General features: G+C 35.3%; 1 protein-coding gene across 8 annotated transcripts in view; it reads left to right on the top strand.

Annotated features, from left to right (window-relative positions):
* CEP290 (centrosomal protein 290) overlaps nucleotides 1-21813 on the top strand; it is an 89935-nt gene that overhangs the window by 36048 nt on the left and 32074 nt on the right. For 7 of the 8 annotated variants that reach the window (XR_014804519.1, XM_084957624.1, XM_084957626.1 and 4 more), the window contains 11 exons: nucleotides 3036-3209; nucleotides 7582-7693; nucleotides 9318-9523; nucleotides 10745-10896; nucleotides 14956-15067; nucleotides 15699-16154; nucleotides 17062-17226; nucleotides 18501-18608; nucleotides 18830-18964; nucleotides 20335-20601; nucleotides 21204-21311. Coding sequence is in view for 6 of the 8 variants with exons in the window: in XM_084957624.1 (XP_084813750.1) it covers nucleotides 3036-3209; nucleotides 7582-7693; nucleotides 9318-9523; nucleotides 10745-10896; nucleotides 14956-15067; nucleotides 15699-16154; nucleotides 17062-17226; nucleotides 18501-18608; nucleotides 18830-18964; nucleotides 20335-20601; nucleotides 21204-21311 (1995 nt within the window). In the remaining 2 variants the exon portion in view is untranslated. The remainder of the gene's footprint in view (nucleotides 1-3035; nucleotides 3210-7581; nucleotides 7694-9317; nucleotides 9524-10744; nucleotides 10897-14955; nucleotides 15068-15698; nucleotides 16155-17061; nucleotides 17227-18500; nucleotides 18609-18829; nucleotides 18965-20334; nucleotides 20602-21203; nucleotides 21312-21813) is intronic. The other variant, XR_014804520.1, reaches the window with a different exon arrangement.

Below are 21813 nucleotides of genomic sequence, written 5' to 3' on the forward strand. Positions count from 1 at the left end.
TTTTAATATAGAATTTCTCCCTTTTTTTTTTCCTCTCTGAAAAATGTTGACTATCTGATTCCTTCCTTTCATAATTTTACTTTTTCCTCTCTTCATTCTATTTACTGAAGTTAGCTCTGAAGCTTTGGTTATATTCAGGTAAAACATTATTGGCAAGAATACTTCATAAGTAATACTTTGTACTTTATAAGTAATAGTTTATATTGCATCACTTTAAAAGATGAAACATCTAGTAGTCCCATGTTTCATGATTGATTACTTTGTTAAAACAGAGATAGCCATATATCTCTATTATTAAGTGATTTATTTAGTTGATTCTTTGGTGATATTTCGGTTCCATGCAGATGACCGGTTTTTTATCAATTCTCCTAATGGTTTTAGCGTCCCCTAGTGATTGTTCTTACTTGACCCAACTATTTCATTGACTTGAAGAAATTGTGATTTTTATAGTTATGTTATGTTCTCTGCATTAATAGATGCTCTTTTGTAAAATAAAGAGCTTTTCCTCATTAGCCCAAGCTCTTTGGTTATCTTGAAGTATGAGGTATTATTCTTACTAGAGAGGCAAGCTAAAAAGCTACCTTCTTTCCTTTTATTTATTTATTTAGTCTTTTGGCCTTTTCTAGGGCCGCACCCGCGGCGAATGGAGTTTCCCAGGCTGGGGGTCGAATTGGAGCTGTAGCCGCCAGCCTTGGCCAGAGCCACAGCAACGCGCCTTCTTTCCTTTCAATGACCAGAGTACTCTCCTTCTGCCTGTCCTGCCCACCCATGGCACCCTCCAGCTTTCTCTTTCTTAAGTATCCTAGCCGACTCACACAGTGCATTTTGGTTTCCACCTTGGCCAGTGGGAGCCTTTTAAAGCTGGCTCTTGTATCCTTGTGACAGAAATCCATTCTTCTTTGATCCAAGCTGCAAAGCTTGGTTTGTTTTTTTGCCACAACATCATGTCCAAGAGTTATCTTATATATTTCTTATCCAGGCCTGGAATAAGCCATTTTTCTAAGAGCCCTTGTTCTTTCTAGGGAGACAGCCCTTGTTCTTTCTAGTGGTTTTCTTACCAAAACCAGTCACTGGGTGTCTTGGAACGTCATTGCTACTAGTCCCTTTCAGTTAGGAAAGTATGCATAGACTTAAACCATGAGGGTAGGTAAATACTGTGTAGTTTTTACTAATCTTTAATTTTGTACTTTATATTTCTTTTTTCAAATATGGAAGTCTGTTAAAATAACGTTAAATCTAACATAAAAATAATTATTTGTTTTATGCTCTAACATTCATATATTAACTTGAAAATAATCTTACATTGGTATTAATAATAACAATAGCAGTGCTACAAGATACAGTTTAAAGTTTCTTTATAGTTCTTATCTTCTTTAGAACATTTCTCACTGGGGGTGCTAAATTCTATGGTAATATGATGTGATTCTTCTTTCTGTGGGTATGCTATCATTTGCTATATAGTTAGGCTCATTGTTTTCAATTTCAGGCATTAACTTTTTAAAAAATTGAATTTGAATGTATAAAACTTTTACATGTACCAAAGTCATAGAGAAATCTTACTTCTGTCCACGAACTTTTTACTTCATTCTATTACAGCCCTCCAGTTCTCTCAATGTTTCCTTTTCCAATTATGAACGAAGATACAAAAAATTGCATACCATTTGTACTCTTTCGCATCTTGCTTTACATCTGATCTTATAGCTTATCTAGGCATGTATGTGTTCATTTGACATGACTAAGTTTACACAGGAGCATGTAAGCAGAAGAATTCAAAGTGAAATTAAAATGAACTTGAGCTCCTCACCATCTTCTTTAAAATATAGTAATGGGTGAAATTGTCACGCAGTAAACCTGTTTTAAATGTGAAATATTTTTGTTTTTATTTTTATGTTAGGTTTTTTGTAGAATATACTTTTCTTGGAGTGTAACACATATAACTGGTGTTTGAGGTAGAAGGGAAGAAAGAACTAGGATCTTCTTCCTCTTCAACCTGGTTGTTCAACCTGGGTTTTTTGTTTTTTTTTCCCAACAATTGGAAAGCCAAAAAAAGGGATATTTTTAAGGATGGGAAACATAATCTCCCTCACTGAGGAAAAAAGTAAAACCAAATTCCAAGAATAAAGAAGATCAGGGTGTGCTTATTTATATAGAGAAGTTGTCAAAAAGAGATCTGGCATTGCTGTGGCTGTGCCATAAGCTGACCGCTGCAGCTCTGATTTGACCCCGCAGCCCTAAAACTTCCATATGCCACAGGTGTGGCCATAAAAAAAAAAAATGAAGCAGTATTACATATATTTTCTCCTGATTACTGTGCTTCAGAATGAATTATAACTATAAATTTTTTAATCTTCCTCAGTTCATAAATATGACTTTATGTTTGGATCTTTCTTTATGGTGTTAATACAGCATCTTGAAATAGTGACGTTTTGTAGCTCTGTAGCTAAAGAGATGAACATCAGCCAAGTAACTTAAAGACTTTGATGTCATTTATTACAGACAGCTGTGATGCAGAGGAGTTTCTTTCTAAATAATGTTTCTTTCCTATGAACAGAAAAAAATTTCTTTTATGGTAATGCTGGTTTACATACTATAAACAAGTGGAAATAGCTAAGCTGTAAATGTTACTTGCAATAATGCAAATTTTGCCATTCAGTCTTCAAAAGACAAAGTTGTTTTTAATCTTATGAAATTTAGACAAGCCATGTAAAGATATATTCTGAGTTATATACTCTAGCTGTTGTATATTATGCTTTTCTCGAGTTAAGTGAATTTCATTTAACTGTGGCAAGAGTTATTATTGATTCACTTTATTTTCATTTTTATTATGATTAAAATTTTCAAATATTTCTTGTATGAATGAAATTAGTAATTATTCCTGTATTTTTTTTCTTATATGAGAAGTCTTAGTTTTTTAAATAATTCTAAAATCTTTTTTGCTTCCAGCTGTATTAACTTATCCTTCTCAAAAATGGCTAGTACTTCACCAGAAAAAAAAAAAATCACCACCTTAATTTCGTGTATCCTTATCTACATAGGAAATGGCTGTTTTCAAAATTGCAGCGCTCCAGAAAGTTATAGATAATAGCGTTTCTCTGTCTGAACTAGAATTGGCCAATAAGCAATACAATGAACTGACTATTAAGTACAGAGACATCTTGCAAAAAGATAATATGCTTGTTCAAAGAACAAATAACTTGGAACACCTAGAGGTAAGTTGGTGTGATCCTTAAACTTGTGATATTAGCCATTCTTCTATAGGTGAGAATCACTTCTGGATGACTTCTTCCAGGTCATCTTCCTTCGCTCATTTGCCTTATTTAGCTGAGTCAAACCTCTTTCCACCAGGTGCTTAAATAAGGAAAAAGAATATGGAACAGATATGGTTTTGTAATGAAAAGAGGAAGCATCATTAAGGACCCATCCCGTTCTCTTACTTTTGATCCCAGCGCAAGTTATTCCCTTGTGGTCTCTAGTTCTTTGGGGTGGATGTAGCTGAGAGTGGGTGAGATACCTCTGGCTCTTCCTGGATCTTGGATGAGCTCTGCACAGCCCTACCCTTTCTTTCCTATAACGAGGGAGAAAAGTAGAATAGAGTGTCATTAGGTTAATTCAGAGAGTCTATGCATATGGCCCAGGCCCTTTGTAATGCTCTTCCAGCCACTTTACCTTCATGTTTTACAGTAGGCAAAACAAGCTCCTGATTTTGTTTTTCTTCTTCATCAAAAACAAGGGCTATATATCTTTTGGTTCATTCTCTTTTGTGATCCTCTCATTGGCATGGAATGAGATCTAATTCTTTGGCTCAGAAGCTTTCACTTGCTTAGGGGGACACATTCAACGTTCTGAATAGTTTTCAGTAATTCCTACAAAATTATCTGAGTTGTTATTTATTAATACTAACGAGAAATAATTGTGATCAGTTTACTTTTTATTTTTGCCGAAGACAGATGATTAATTTTTATAGAAAATTCAAAATATTTAGGTGTGGTAATAGTTTATTTTCTTTTTTCCTACCTTCATATCTGTTGTTTTCTCACATTAGAAAATCATAGCTAAGAAACCTGTAGATAACATATCAATGAGTAAATTTTTTTTTTTTTTTTGTCTTTTTGTCTTTTTAGGGCCACACTCGGGGCATATGGAGGTTCCCAGGCCAGGCGTCCAGTCAGAGCTGTAGCCGCTGGCCTACGCCACAGCCACAGCAACACCAGATCCGAGTCTCATCTGCGACCTACACCACAGCTCGCAGCAACGCTGGATCCTTAACCCAGTGAGCAAGGCCAGGGATGGAACCCGCAATCTCATGGTTCCTAGTCAGGTTCATTTCTGCTGCGCCACGATGGGAGCTCCTCAATGAGTAATTTTTAACTTTTAATATTTCTCTTCCCAGATAGTATTTTTCATCTTTACTCAAAACTTTAAAAATTTGTATTTGTATGGTATTCTTTTCTCTCCTTTACTTTCTTGTATTCTAGCTATAATTCTGAACATGTATCTCTCTTTATTGACAGTGTCTTAGTTTTGTTCTTTATTGTCTTTATTGTGGTAACCATTACCCACATCCTTACCCCCAGTGGTACATCCTCCTTGCTGCCACCAGAATGACCATTCTAAACATGAATCTGACCATGCCCTTCCCCTTGCGTAAAACCTCTGAAAAGCTGCCAGTCGCTTAAGGAATTAGTGACTTTTGTGATGAGTCCACACTTAATTCATTTCATCTCCTCTGCATTCTAAGTAGTTCCGCAATGTATGCTTTAGCAACTGAACTACCAGTTTTCTACATCTCATTGCTTTTTTTTTTTTTTTAACATACATTCTTTTGTACATGCAGTTTTCCTTGTCTAGAAAGTCCTTCCCCCTCTACCAGTTTATATGCTCAGTGAATTTCTCTTTATGTTTCAGACTTTTTTCAGATGTTGTCTTTTTTCCTAAGCATCCTTCTTTGTAAAAGAAACTCCCTCCCTCTGTTTTTATTGGCTCTGTATCTTGTACCTAGGTCTGTTGGTTATATCAAATCATAGTATATGTGTTTTCATGTCACATGTTATGTATTCCTTTAGGAGTATAAGGCTCTCAATATCAAGAACTCTACTTAATTCACTTTTGTGGGTTTGGTACCTCCTGTGTGGCAGAGTGTTAAAGCAAACGAATGTTAACCTCAAGGATTGATTTGTGTAGAGCCAGTAAAAAGGTCATCAGATATGGTGATTGGAAAATCATTGAGGTCTTTTAAGAGTAAAAGTTCATGAGAATAAAGGTAATGAAAATCAAATTTTAGAATATGAAAAACAAAGGGAGTGATAAGGAAATACAACAACTGAATGGGCAATAAGACAAAAAACTGGAAATTCGATAATAGAATACAAGAGAAATAGATATGGATTGAGATAGAATTAAGAAGAGGATTTTTTTTTTTTTTTTTTTTTTTTTTTGTCTTTTTGGTATTTCTTGGGCCGCTCCCACGGCATATGGAGGTTCCCAGGCTAGGGGTCTAATCGGAGCCGTAGCCACCGGCCTACGCCAGAGCCACAGCAACTCGGGATCCGAGCCGCGTCTGCAACCTACACCACAGCTCACGGCAACGCCGGATCGTTAACCCACTGAGCAAGGGCAGGGACCGAACCCGCAACCTCATGGTTCCTAGTGGGATTCGTTAACCACTGCGCCACGACGGGAACTCCCGGATTTTTTTTTTTAAATAAAGGAGACCAATGAAGTTTGAGAAGATAGGGAAAGAAAATTTAGAGCTAATAGAGGATTTTTGAATATTGAAGATAAGCGTGTGGTAAGAAATGAAGGTGCAGTAATACCAGGGCAGGGGGGTGGAAGTGAAATCTGGAGCAAAACCACAGTTATCCTTTGAAAGAGTCTGGAAGTAAAAGAAGAATAGAGGGTAGCAAGGTAGTAAAATACCCTAAGCCCTTTTTTGTTTTTCTCCTATGAGTTTACACAGTGTTGGAATTTGGTAATAATTGTGCACATTACCAAAAAGTCATGTTTTATTCTCTTATATTGCTTTTCATCTCAATATCCCCCTTAAAGAAATCTCATTGCCCTGTTTTATTGTTCTTCCTAATGCTTGCTACCTGACATTGTGTTATATATTGGCTTATTTTCCAACTGCTCAACTAAAGCAAAGTCCCAGCATGGAATTAACGTTGCAGTCCAGTGCTTAGAATACCTGGCACACAGTAGACATTCTCTTTGCTAAAATGCAGCCTAAACGAGCTTAAAATATTATGAGCCAACGCCTACATTTTATGTCTCCAGCCTGACTTCTCAGAGCTCTGCTCTACAGCATGGAGTTACCCACTTGACAACTCATGTTTCGAGGGAATCTCTAACATAGCCAAATTGAATTCCTGATATCTGTTTCTCTCATAGTTGTTCCTATTTCCATATATGCCATTATTGGCTCTTCATCTAATTAAGGCAGGTGTCTCAGAAATATTCTCTAGCCGTTCCTTTCCTTTGTCATTTTTACCCGAGATGTGATTACCTCGTATGTGTCCTCTTTTCTCCAGCTTCCCTGCGCTAACTACTCTAAACCGGTGGTATCCCTCATCTGGATTTTACAATATCTTCATCTTTTCTCATTTCTCTATTTACCCCTTCGTTTATTGTCCACATTTCATTCAGAAAATTGTTTAAAACTTCTTTCTTAAAATCTTTATTTGATTTTTATTATACATTAAGTTAAATTCCAGTTCCTTGTCTTTACAGGCATGCTTTGCCTCGTATGACCCCCTGTTGTCTCTCTAATTTTATCTTACTCAGTTTTCACTGTGCTCAAGTCCTCTGACACTCCAAACATTTGCCTGCTTTGGGGCATCTGTATGTACGTCATCAGTTCTTTACAGGCTGGTTAGTTAGCAAGGCTGGATCCTTCTCTCAGCTTCAGTTTCAGCTTAATACCACCTTTTCAGTGGTTAATACTTTCTTTACGCTCTCAGCTGGATATGCCAGCGTCTCTTGTTCTGTGGGTTTGTACTCTGTTTCTTTTTAGTGATTTTTTTTTTGTTTGCTTATCTGTCTTTGGCCTTCTGCCTTCCACACACTCCCCAATTCCTACGCTGCATATACCCACAGACACCAAATAGTGAGGCCTCTGAGGGCCAGAAGTTTGCCTTTTTTTTTTTTTTTTTTCATCATGAACACAGACCCTGTCACCCTGTCTTGGGGTGCTCAGTAACTGTGGGAATGAGGGGATTAAGCACTGGTCTGCGAAGGTTGTGAAACTCGGAGTGTTCCAGCTTGGCCACAATGAACATGAAAGAAGTTAATACTCAGAAGTTTGGGGCCACGTATTAGATGTGTGAGATTTTGATGATTATTTTAAAATATTTTATATTACATACCTGTGTGTTTGTGCGTATATGTATAATATATGTATATGCAACATATGTGTATATGTGTATATCTATATTTGTGTTAACGTATAAGGGAACTACTGATTCTGTAAAAAAAAACACTGGATGTGAGCCTTAGGAGATTATCGTATAAAGTTAAGCCAATGCCACTTTTGTGGTATTAGTCTGAATTATAAGATAATTTCTCAGTGATATTTGTTTTATTCAGTGTGAAAATGCATCCCTAAAAGAACAAATGGAATCTGTAAATAAAGAACTGGAGATTACCAAGGAAAAACTTCACACTCTTGAACAAGCCTGGGAACAAGAAGCTAAATTTGGTGAATATTATGACTCAAAATATAAAATGATTAAGAACTAATAGTGAATTTTTTTTGTGTGTGTGTGTGCCATTTCTAGGGCCGCTCCCATGGCATGTGGAGGTTCCCAGGCTAGGGTCTAATTGGAGCTGTAGCCACTGGCCTACACCAGAGCCACAGCAACACGGGATCCAAGTCGCGTCTGCAACCTATACCACAGCTCACGGCAACGCCGGATCCTTAACTCACTGAGCAGGGGCAGGGACCGAACCCGCAACCTCATGGTTCCTAGTCGGATTGGTTAACCACTGAGCCACGACCGGAACTCCAATAGTGAATATTTTTCATTTAAAGTTCCTTTTCTCTACCAGATGGAAAGTATTTTGATAAAAATGAATTCTCTGCCTAACAGTTTAATTTAGCAGGCAGTTAATGAATACTATCTTGTATTAATCTTTATGAAGATTTGATTTTTAGTTATTAAATTGGATTTGTTTCTGATGAAATCATATATGTTAAAAATTTCTCAGTGAGCATTAGCTATATTGAACCATTTAACAATTTAGACTGGTGATAATTTTGAAACACCTGTATTTTAATGATAGTATTATGAGTTTTTTTACTTTGTGTGAAATTATATCAGGAATATATCACTTGATATATTAAAATTAAAAAGATCATAAAACATCAAAAATTTTTAAAGAACTAATGTTTGTATAGTTCCACTTCTGTATCATTTTTTGTATTACATTATACATGCTTTATATGTTTTATACATTTTAAATTATAATAAACATTATATGCTTAATTTAGTAGATATCAAAATATTTCATGTTTTACTCATCATACTTATAAATATTCACACAGTGAGTGATGAAGTCACTAGCTTTTCTTGTTTTTGCTGTTGCTATTAGTGCTTCAGTGAATATCTTCATGTATATCTCAGAGAGAGAATCATGTCTCAGAGGGTATGAAATATTTGTGGCTTCTGCTGATGAGGATTTTCCGTATTAGTTTTTCAAACGGTTATCCTAGTTCACAACATTTAAATAATTTTATCTCAGTACCATTGTGCTTTATAATTTTCAAATAAATTTGCTCTTTTGGATAAGGCGTTTTAATTTGTTTATTAGACCTTAGAGCTCCAATGCTGTTCAAGTTTCTGTTACTTTAAAAAATAATTTTTAAGGCTGCACTTGTGCCATATGGAAGTTCCCAGGCTAGGAGGGGAATCAGAGCTGCAGCTGCTGGCCCACGCCCCAGCCACAGTAATGCTGGATCCAAGCCTCATCTGGGACTTATACTGCAGTTTGCAGCAACACTGGATCCTTAACCCGCTGAGCGAGGGCAGAGATCAAACCTGCATCCCCACAGATGCTATGTTGGGATCTTAACCTTCTGAGCCACAGTGAGAAATCCTAAAGAATAATTTTTATTATCATTTGATTGATGAAGCATGTGAGTTTCAGGAGATGAAAATGGGATAGGCAGCATATGGATAAGTAACAGAGCCAGAATTAGCACACAGAAGACTCATGGGTTTTCCACAGAACCAGATTGCTTTCTTATATATACTATCTAAAATATGTGGCATAAAATTTTGATAAGAACAGCATGAGGTTGATGGAAGTATTATTGTATCTAGGAAACGAATCTAACATGGATAAAGCGAGGAAATCAGTAACCAACAGTGAGATTGTTTCTATTTCAAAAAAAATCACTACGCTTGAGATGAAGGAATTAAACGAAAGGCAGCGGGCTGAACATGCTCAAAAAATGTATGAACATGCGAAGACTTCATTAAAGCAAATGGAAGAACGCAATATTGAATTGGAAACCAAATTTGCTGAGGTGTGATACTACGAGTTTGATCATGCAGTTAGAGAATGAAGAGTTAGTCATGGTAAACGTCGTGTTATCATGAGAGGGTTGTTTGAACCTCTCGAGTAGCGTATTAGTATAGTACTTATGTTTGATGTAATGCATAAGTAATCTATTTTTAAACTGTAAGTGTTTAAAAAGAGAGCAGATATTTTCATCATTGAGTTCTTATTTCTGACTGGCATTGCATTATTAGATTTAATGTGCAAAAAAATGTTATTTAAAATTGCCTTCCACTACCATCCATTCTTTTATAAATTATTATTACTGAATGTCTTTTACATGCCACATGTTGTATAGGGACTGGAGTTATAGCAGAAAGTGAAATAGACAATAATCTTTGCTCTCAGGGACTTCATTTTTTTGTTTTTTTGTTTTTTTTGTTTTTTTTGTTTTTTTGTTTTTTTGCTTTTTCTGGGGCTGCTCCCGCAGCATATGGAGGTTCCCAGGCTAGGGGTCGAATCGGAGCTATAGCTGCAGGCCTACGCCAGAGCCACAGCAGAACGGGATCCAAGCCGCGTCTGTGACCTACACCACAGCTCACAGCAACACTGGATCTTCAACCCACTGAGCAAGGCCAGGGATTGAACCTGCAACTGCATGGTTCCTAGTCAGATTCGTTAACCACTGCGCCACGATGGGAACTCCTCAGAGACTTCATTCTAATAGGAAGTTTTAGAATTTTTTGTTAAGGTCACATTATTAAATTGGCTTGCAATAAAATAGTATATAAATATTCAACAATTTATGATGAAGCAGCACTCCTTTAATGTTTGTTTACCTTGAGAATTAGTATATTTTTCAAAAATTTATATTGTTCATTTTAACTATCATTAAATCTATATTAATAAATATTTTATTAACTATTTAGATTATTCATAGAGGATATAATTGAAGTAAAATATAATGAGTAAATGGTATTTCAAGAAAATTAAGAATATTAGAGATTCATATCTTATTAGTTGTGACTAATGTAAATGACTTTTAGTGAGCTGACATATAACCAGAGTTTTCGTAATTTGTTCCTGGCTCTTTCTCGCCTTATCTTCTTTAATCTGTTCTTAATATTTCATACCCAGTTCCGTATCTGGACTAATGCAAAGTAAAGAGGACTGCAGTATGCTGAAAGATATATTAAAAGGAACACCTCAAAAATGTTCAGAAACATTAGTTTTTGTTACTTTTTCTCAGCTTACGAAAATCAATTTGGAAGCACAGAAGATGGAACAAATGTTAAGAGACGAATTAGCTGATAGTGTGAGCAAGACAGTAAGTGATGCTGACAGGCAGCGGATTCTAGAATTAGAGAAGAGTGAGATGGAACTGAAAGTTGAAATATCAAAGTAAGTGTTTGCGAAGTTTTTTGTTTTATTTTGCTTGTTTGTTTTTTCTGGGAGAAATGACAGCGATATCCAATAAGTGCAGGCGTAAGGAAGAGCAAGAGAAGAAATAAGGGAGTATTAGGTACCATCCATTGGCTGACCTGGAGTTCTTTTTGAGCTTATGTGAGACATCTGCCAGTGACACCCAGAAATTCTCTGAAATCTTCCAACTTGGGCATTTCCGCTCTCCTCCAAACTTGTACAGTCATCTGTCACCTTGCTGTTTCTGCTTGGGTATTTAGTGGTTATGTAATAGGCCTCACATGTCCAAAATAGAGCACCCGGGGTTCTTCCGACAGCACTGTCCAGCTTTGATGACTGTGTTTCTCTCACGCTGCATCCTGTCCACAGGAACTCCTGATTCAACATGTATCTGAATCTGGTCGCTTGTCACCACCCTGTGCAAGCTCTCACCTTCTTTCACGGGAGTGCTAAGTGGCTTCTTCACTGGTCTTCATGTCTGTGCTCTTGCCTCTGTCTCTTCTTAACACAGAAGCCCTTTTCAAAGGAGATTCGAGTTGTGTTAGGTTTTGCTGCCACGACTCTGCAATGACTCTCCATTTTATTCAGTGAAGACTCATAGTCTTTAAGTGATCTGTGACACACTATCTTATCTGCTCCCCCAGCACACATTACCTCTGACCTTTCCGACCCTGACCCTCCCTCGCATGGCCAGTCAATAGGTCTTGGTATCATGACCATTAAAACTGCTTTCTGCCCTTTCCCTACACTCCCTGTCTCCCTTATCTCATTCTAATTTGTAGCATTTATGATTTCCTAACGTATTAACAAATTTAATCAGTTATTGTGTATCTCCCCTGACCAGAATATGTGTTTCATAAGGGAAGAAAATGTTACCTCTTATTTTAATTGATATATATCCAATTCTTGGATTCAGTAAATACCTACTAAATGACTGAAAAACTAGATTAAACGGAACTGGGCATAAATTATGAATGGAGTCATTTCTAAGGTGCTTTGGAAAAGTTTTGGTGAGGAAATGACCTACCCAACTTTTCTCTCATTTTGCCTTAAAGTGCCACAAAGAACAAACATTACATTTGGGTTAAGGAATTTCCTATCAGTGTTTCGTTCAATGCAAGTTTAAGTTCTCAGAACCAACAAAAACATACACTCTTCCTTAAAGATGAAATAGGTGCTTTGGATGAAACTATTGCATTTTACATACTGCATTTTCAATTTCTTACAGTTACAGATTGTTTTCTAAAAAGTATCACTAGGCTAGATAGCATTATTATTGGCATAGTTTTGTGAGGCTTAATTTTAAACTTTAATTATGTATTAAATGAAATGAATGAATGAATGTAATCTCTTTTTTTACCCACACCCATGGCATATGGAAATTCCTAGGCAACATTCTTAATTTTTGTTACAGTATGTGAATAAGCACACATGACTATGCCTTTTAAGGCACGGTGACAGACTGTACTAGAGCTTTTGTAAACTCTTTGACCTTTTTTTTTTTTTTTTTTCATTTGTTGCTTTTTTAAAAATTTTTAATCTTTAATTCTTTTTTTAATTTTTAAGGCCACACCCGTGGCATATGGAAGTTCCCAGGCTGGGGATCAAATTGGAACTGCAGCTGCCAGCCTGTGCCACAGCCACAGCAGTGCTGCATCTGAGCCGTATCTGCAGCCTTACCACAGCTTGCAGCTATGCCAGATCCTTTACCCACTGAGCAAGGCCATAGATCAAATGAACCCACATCCTCATGGACACTCTGTTGGATTCTTAACCTGCTTAGCCACAATGGGAACTCTCGTATATTTTTAATTTTTTTAAATTATTGTTGATTTACAGTGTTCTCTCAGTTTCTGCTGTACATCAGAGTGGCCCATTTACACTCGTGTACATACTCTTCTTCTCACGTTATCTTCCATCATGTTCTGTCACAAGTGATTGGATATAGTTCTCTGTGCTACGCAGTAGGACCTCATTGCTTATCCATTCTCAGTGTAATAGTTTGCATCTACTAACCCCAAACTCTCAATCCATTCCACTCCTTCCCCCACCCCCTCGGCAACCACAAGTCTGCTCTCCATGTCTCTAAGACCGTTTCTGGAAGTCTCATACATTTAAGTTTTTTTTTTAATTGAGGTATTGCTGTATGTATTAATCTCATACTTCTAATTTTAGTCATTTGATTAGATGTGTTTAATTTGTGTTTATGAAATTTAATTACAGTGGTAAAGGGTAGATATCCTCAGTAGCAACTGGTACTGGTTTCTTTTTATAAGAACAGGGCTAAATAATATTAATAAGGTGGATATTTACCTGGCATAAAATATTGAAGAGGAAACAATTTCTCAAGATTTACATTTTTCAGAGCCTAGGAATAGTATTACAGAAGGCGCTCAACTTAGAATCGAGATCTTTTGAGATCAAGTTTTTCCACCTACTAATACTTTTCTGGAGGGAAGGATTATGGCCATTCAATTTATTTAGCTTAAGTTAACTTATTAAGGGAGTGGTAGCAAATCTGTTTACTTCATAAGGTTGCTATAAAATAGAAAGAAAAATTCAGATTTTGATTCAGTTTACATTTACTGGGTACCTACTGTGCTAGGTGCTATCCCTAAAGTAACAGTGTTATTTTCTTTTTACATAAGGAAATGGTTTATTCTTAGGATTTAAAATTATGTAAGGAAAAATAAGTAAATAAATAAAATTACGTAAGGAGGAAATAATGCGAAACAGGTAGATGCTGAGTGCTCACTCTCTTTTGTGATTACGTGTTTCTTCATTGGAAAGCCTGGGGATCCCTGAGTTGATGTGTCAGACACAAATAACTAGTAAAAAGCACTTATGACTTATTCGTAAAGTTATAGCCATTGTTTTGGTGTCTTGATTGTCCTTTTGGGAATATCATTCATTCTCAGCCCTTTTCACAGTGAAGGACTCCTTTTTTTTATTCTTCCTCTCATCTCATGGACCTAACCTTTTGAAATAAACTATAATTTCTCATTTTGTTATATTTTAATAGATCAAAACTATATAACAGGCAGTGAGAATTTCTAATTAATATGAGGAAAACTACTTATCTGTTAACACTAAACTAAAATTATTCCAGCTTAAAGTAAAATGTATTTTATTTTTTTATTTTTTTTTTAGTAAAATGTATTTTACTTTATCTTTTAAACTTAGCACAGTAGTCATATAAGAGATTTAATAACGTATCATCAAGCTCCTCTCTCTCTTTTTTTTAAACCTTTTTTTTGTTTGTTTTTGTTTTTAATTTTTTATTTTCTTCTTTTTTGGCCACCCCGTGGCATATGGAGTTCCTGGGCCAGGGATCAGATCTGAACCACAGTTGTGACCTGTGCCGCAGCTGTGGCAATGCCAGATCCTTAACCCACTGTGCCAGGCAGAGGATGAAACCTATGTCCCCAGGCTACAGAGATGCCACTTATCCCATTGCACCACAGTGGGAACTCCCTCCCTTTTTTTGTAATTGTACTAAATGTATCATCTCCTTTTCACATTTTGGTAACTTATAAATTAAAATAAAGCAAATAAAAACATACATTAATTGGTTAGGGAACCTGGGAATTTTAAGTTCTGTATTCTTAACTGTGCAATTTTATCAAGTAAGCTTACTTAATAACTTATCCCAGCTATTCCAAACCATCAGTAAGAATCTCAGGAAAAAAAGTGAGAGAGAGGAATTCTTTGGTCATATACATTTGGAAAACATTATATATGTACAGATTGAGATGCTTTTTTTTACTTTAGAACTTCTCAGAGCTTTTGATATGATACTATGTATATGAATTTTCAAGGGGGAGAAATGTTGGAAATGCAGAGTTTTTTATAGAATACCTGTTAATCTTTCAAAGAGTTATGTGTCATGAAACAGTTCAGGAACCTTTTCGTATTTCATGCAAAGAAGAGGTGCTTCAAGCTGATGTCTTTTCCAAGGGCCTAGAAGTTTGAAATGCTGATGTTTACTTACTTAGAAAATACACCTAATTGTATCTGAAGTATCTTATTACTCTCTAGATTAAAAGAGGTTGCTGATATTGCCAAAAGGCAAGTTGAAATTTTGAATGCACAGCAGCAGTCCAGAGAGAAGGAGGTAGAATCCATCAGAATGCAGCTGTTAGACTACCAGGTATGTATGGCATTGGCTCTTGTATATAGGTTCTTTTCTGTTTCCTAAATCTGCATGACATTGTGCTGGCTTTGTAGTTTTAATCAGAGAATGTGTCAGATAGAGGCTCCTATTCTTGATAGTTACAACTTGATTAGAAAAACTCTTGAATTTGAAATACCATTTGTAGCACAGAAAAACATTTCAGTGCCTACAAATGCATTGTGCTGGCTACTGATCAAAGCTCAGACAGTGAGGAGAATTGAAATCTTTCATAACAATATTTCCTCTTGTATTTCTGTGTAGTTTATCGCGTATTTCACGTGATAAGTTTTTCTAAGATTAAAAACCCACATTGTCCACATTAGTAGTATTATCAGTATTATTTACATTTGGAAGTTTAAAAAAAAAAACAGTAATAGTCCAGCTCTTATTTATTTAGATGTCAGATTCGGATTTTCAGTAAGTTTGGTCATAGATCTTATTGTACAGTTCCTTTATAATTTGTGTTAAAGCAAGGTTAGATTTTTGTCGGATCTCATGTAGCACACTATTTTAAATTTTATTTAGTAAACCGTGATTTTAAGCTCATCATAAGTTTCACTGGAAAAACTTAAAACTTGCTGCAAACATAAATATCTTTTTATATTAGGCACAGTCTGATGAAAAGGCGCTAATTGCCAAGCTGCACCAACACCTTGTCTCTCTTCAAGTTAGTGAGGCTACCGCTCTTGGTAAGTTGGAGTCGGTTACATCTAAGTTGCAGAAGATAGAAGCCCATAATTTGCGCTTAGAGCAGAAACTTGATGAAAAAGAGCAGGCCCTCTATTTTGCCCGTTTGGAAGGGAGAAATAGAGCCAAACATCTGCGCCAAACGATTCAGTCTCTACGACGACAGTTCAGTGGAGCTTTACCCTTGGCACAGCAGGAAAAGTTCTCGAAAACGATGATTCAGTTACAAAACGACAAACTTAAGATAATGCAAGAAATGAAAAATTCTCAACAAGAACATAGAAATATGAAGAACAAAACACTGGAGATGGAATTAAAGTTAAAGGGGCTGGAAGAGTTAATAAGCACTTTAAAGGATGCCAGGGGAGCCCAAAAGGTAAAACCTTGATTTAAAGTTCAGTATTTTCAAAAGAGTTACATAGTAATTTTAAGTTAATATGTGCCTGAAAAATGCTTAATATATGACAATTCCAATTAGAGTTTATTAATTCAGATTTTATAAATTAGGATTTTGAGCTGTTTGAGTGTCTATTTTGTACATAAAATAAGACCCTTCTAGGGAGTTCCCTGGTGGCCTAGCAGCTAAAAACTTGGTGCTGTCACTGCTGTGGCTTTGATGGGATCCCTGGCCTGGGAACTTCTCTGTGCTGCAGGCACAGCCAAAAAATAAATAAATAAAAATTAAAATGAAATTCCTCTAAACAATGATTTCAGTAGGAAATGCTTAGATTGTATAATATCAAAGAATTTTAAACACTCTGGAAAAGTTTCTACAGTAATTATAATTATTAAATTTCATAGTGGTTAGTTGAACCTACTTCATAATTAATATTCGTTTAAAATTATTTGCATACTTATTTTTTAATATAATTTTTCTTTACCCTCATTTGGAAGAAATTAAATGAAAAATAGTTTTTTGAAATTAAACTTATTCTCTAGGATAGAAATATTTAGGATTTTTCTTTTTGAAAGTAAAACCAGTGTTACAATTATATACATACACTAAGGACCCATTAAACATATGAAAGTAAATTAATAAATGAAAATAAGTGTTAGTGATATTCCAGCATCATTTGAAAAATGTTTTATGTTAAGATACAGTGTGTTAGTAAAGTCTATTGAAATTCTAAATAAACTTTTCCTTGTAGCACAACCAAGGATAATTTTATATCATTTTTTTATAGAATGTCCATTAATTTGAATTAAAATCATTAGGATCAGTGGAGAAGTATTTGTTTATGTAGTAGCATTTATGTTTACATATGTAATTTGTAAACCTGTAGGTAATCCATTGGCATATGAAAATAGAAGAACTCCGTCTTCAAGAACTTAAACTCAATCGAGAATTAGTCAAGGATAAGGAAGAAATCAAATATTTGAATAATATAATTTCTGAATATGAGCATACAATCAGTGGTCTGGAGGAAGAAATTGTGCAGCAGAATAAGGTCTCATTTTATATTTATTTTGATGTTTGTTGCTAAGATTTTTAACATAAATTTGCATAGGCGACTACATTATTCTCCTAATTGAATGTAGCTCCCGTTATTATTGTGTTATAAAATATTGTTTCTCTAGTTCCCATCATAGCTGGAGTTCCCATCATGGCTCAGTGGAAACAAATCTGACTGGCACTCATGAGGACGCAAGTTCGATACTTGGCCTCACTCAGTGGATTACGGATCCAGCGTTGCTGTGAGCTGTAGTGTAGGTCGCAGATGTGGCTTGGATCTGGTGGTGTTGTGGCTGTGGTGTAGGCCAGCAACCACAGCTCCAATTCAACCTCTAACCTGGGAACTTCCATATACCATGGGTGTGACCCTAAGAAGACAAAATAAAATATTGTCTCATATTTTTTAAACTATTCTAAGTATTTAGTTGCATTGGAAGTCTTAAAAGGAGTAATTCATAAGCAAACTTATTTGGTAAGGTAATTTTTATTTCAATATTAGTTATTAACTTTTCACAGTTAGAACTTTGTACTGGCTCTTACTTTTAGAATAGGAGAAAGCAGCTTGGTGTAGAATAAAGCAGAAAAGCTTTGGAGGCAGATGAAATTCACTAAGCACATGCTTGCTTGCTCAGAAATTTTGTTGTTCCATCTGCTTAGATTGTTCTTACCTCAGATGCTAGTATTGTTTATGCTTTCACCTCCTTCTGGTGTTAGCTCAATTGTCTTGCCTTATTAGTGAGGCCTTCACCAGCCACTTAATATTACAATATACGATATACAGTATATAGTAATTTGTAATTACCATCAAGATTCCCTAAATGGGGATTACCTACTTTCATTTTATTCCATAGCACTCATCACCCTCTGACATATTACATACTTATTGTTTTTTGACTATCTCCCCCTCACTAGTATGTAAGTTCCATGATGGAAGGTACTTGGTTTTGTTCACTGCTATGTGCTTTTTGTCTAGAACATTGCTTGCCACATAGAATGTGTCATTAAACATGTTTTGGATGAATGGGTGGGTGGAAGGATGGATGGGTACATGGATGGAGCGAAATCCTGACCTCACATCTGCCTATCTCTGTAATCTTAGGAAGATTACTTCATCTCTGAATTTGCTTTCTTTTTCCATAAAATGATGATAATAATGACCTTCGACGGTTGTTGTGAGGATTAAATAAGAAAAGTTTTTGAAAAAATTCCAGTTATAGGCCTAGTGAGTTGTCTGTGTGTATGTCTCACCCAAACTGTTTTTTTGTTCAGTTTCACGAAGAAAGACAAATGGCTTGGGATCAGAGGGAAGTTGAGCTGGAACGTCAACTAGACATTTTTGACCGTCAGCAAAATGAAATACTAAATGCAGCACAAAAAGTATGAATGATTGATCTTGTTTGTGTCTCTGTAGCATGGCCTATAAAGTTAACCAAAAGAAATATTATTTGAAATCAGATAGAATTTTAATTGGTGGTATCTTTTTATATTTCAAATATAAGTGGGGCTTAGTCATGTCTTGTCATATAGTTGTATAAATTAATATTGTTCTTCTCAATGCTGCAACTGCTTTTTTTTAAAAAAATTCTATTTCTCAATAGTTTGAAGAGGCTACAGGATCCATGCCAGACCCTAGTTTGCCTCTTCCAAATCAACTTGAGATTGCTCTAAGAAAAATTAAGGAGAATGTTCGAATAATCCTAGAAACACAGGCAACTTGCAAATCACTGGACGAGGTAATTTGAAGAATTTGCATTTTGATTAGTGCATTATTTGTTATGCTTGTGGAATTGTCTAAGCAATATTTTTAAGTGAGGATGAAGCATAGAATGATGACTGTTGCTCATTCTACTCTCCTTTTTCACTCTCCTATAATTCTAATAGCCGATAAAGAACAGCAGATAAGGCTCATTTGAAATTACATTCCTTTTAATATTATTTGAAACTTCTGGTCACATTTATCAGTAGTCCTGAGCATGAAAGAAAATAAAAAGAGCATTTGACTGTAACTTTATGAACAATGTATTTCCTTTTCCTCTATTATCAAAAATTATTTTCATCCTTGTTTATTTCTGTGTTTTATTTTGAAATGCTTGTTACCTACTTGGAATCAATTTTCAGTTCATTCCTTTTTGTGAATGGTTAAAGAGTTTGAAGGTATACTAGAAATTCTTTCTTTCTTTTTTTTTTTTATTGTGGCTGTGCCTGTGGCGTGCGGAAGTACCCGGGCCAAGTTATCGAACCAGAGCCACAGCATTGATGACAGTGCCAGATCATTAGCCTGCTGAGCCCCCAGGGGACTCCTAGGAATTATTTCTTAATTTCATCTAGTCTTAAATTTGGTTAATAGGTGATCAAATATGTCTTCTTTATTAAATTATACAGAAAATAATATAAACTATACATTAAGTTTAGATGTCAGCTAAAATGAAAATCCTATTAACTATAAATACATTTAAAATAATTTTGAAAGAAAAGTTGGACGTTTTTAATCAATTGAGGAAACTTAAGATTGTCTTCTATAATTGTAAGATTTATCATTTGTATAATTTCCTGCTAGATTATTTGATTAAAAATATCTTAATTCTCCTTAATTCTCTTGAGAAGTAAACACTTTTTTAATTTTTGTTTTAAAAAGCTACAGATTTTATATGTGATCCATTGACGCAGGCCACTAAAATTTCAATTTCTTTTACTTTGTTGACTTTTATGGCTTACTCTTTCAGTGCTCTAATGGTCAACAGGCCAAAATAAACGGAATTATTTATTATATTTTCTTTCTAAATCTTGCAGCACCATACATTTCTAGTTCTAAAACTATAAGATCTAATGAAAGTACTGCAAGTAAATTTCACTTTCATCATAACAGTGAAGTTTCTAGCACATGTGATAATCTTATAAATAAAATATGCATGTGGATAAATGCTGTTACATAGAAATACAGTCAGTTTAACCTTATTAAGTGTGATTTGGCTGCTCTAAGTATGATGTGCAAAATAAAGTGAAACCCCTTTCCTTGCTTATACCCAGTTGACTAAAGTTCAGATAAAGCATTTTTTAAATAAAAATATGCATTAATAATTTTTTTATGATTTGATCATTGTAGAAGCTAAAAGAAAAAGAATCTGCTTTACAGTTAGCAGAGGAAAATATTCTGTCAAGAGACAAAGTAATTAATGAACTGAGGCTTCGATTGCCTGCCACTGCAGAAAGAGAAAAGCTTATAGCTGAACTCGGCAGAAAAGAGGTGGAGCCAAAATCTCATCACACGTTGAAACTTGCTCATCAGACCATTGCAAACATGCAAGCAAGGTTAAATCAAAAGGAAGAAGTGTTAAAGAAGTACCAACATCTTCTAGAAAAAGCCAGAGAGGTATTTTACTGTATTATGTTACACTGTTTTATTTATTACGGTATTTTTTAGCAAATGTCAAATACTATTCTGCCCTGAAGTGGCAGTTAATTTCTTGCTTTCAAATGATTCTATTTAGGTATTGTTACTTTCACGTGATTGGATCATAGATCTGTCAGTAAAACTGGCAATTTGTTTCATGGACCAACTAAACTGCTAGTAGCTTTCATGGTGAAGCTGTGTGATTTTGAAAACATCACTTGAGTTAGTAGATAAAGATTGCAGCAGTAAGTAGGAATGAAATATGTGACACTGCTATCAGTGGGGAAATCAAATTTGCTAGAACTTTGTGGGGGGGGAATCTAACATATGAAATTTTACTTGAAACAAGTTAAAAGATGATGTATATATATTATCTAACATTAAGAATAAATTATACTCTAAAACTGGGCTTGTGAATTTGAACATGTGCTAGGGGAGAGGTATACTGGTATAAATACATACATGCAAATATCGTTCCTTCCCTATCACAGGGATTTTAGAATATTAAAGATAAGAAAATATTTAAGATCTTTAGAATATGAATTTGTTGGAATTTATAGTTTTGCTTTATTGTAAAACAGGAACAAAGAGAAATTGTTAAGAAACATGAAGAAGAACTTCATACTCTTCATCATAAATTAGAACTACAGGCTGATAATTCCCTCAGTAAATTCAAGGAAACGGCTTGGGTAAGATTCTAAGAACTTTTTTCTCTTCTTTATTGATTTTTGAGACTATACCATTGAAAATTTAGCTTTTTTTTTTTTTGGACTAGAAGCAACCCTACCTTTTGTAGGCAGAAAAATCTTCTAAAAACACAGCTCTGACCATTTTTCTCCCTAGAGGCGCATTTGTAAGTAGCTCACTGCTGCTTACAACGTTATGTTTCTATTTCTTAACTGTGTACTCGGTGCCTTCCATGGTCTGACACTGGTCTTTCTCATCATGTCTGTGTGTTAAACGTTGAACTGTATCTAACTGCTTTCTATGTTCCGAATTCATTTCATACTTGCCTCTTTTGATTATTGTGTTCCGCATGACCTTTCTACACCTAAACGCAGAGCTTAGCTTCCTCAACCCTTAACTTGCTAATTTAATCAGCATGTATTTATTGATCTTCCACTGCATGCAGGCACTTCGCCAGATCCTGGGAATACCGAGAATAAGATCATATTTCCTGTCTTGTTTAAG

Source organism: Sus scrofa, chromosome 5, assembly GCF_054392235.1.
Source record: "Sus scrofa isolate SSC_HxYL_T2T_F1_AM1 chromosome 5, Sscrofa_HxYL_maternal_Yorkshire_Landrace_v2.0, whole genome shotgun sequence".
Lineage (NCBI taxonomy): Eukaryota > Metazoa > Chordata > Mammalia > Artiodactyla > Suidae > Sus > Sus scrofa.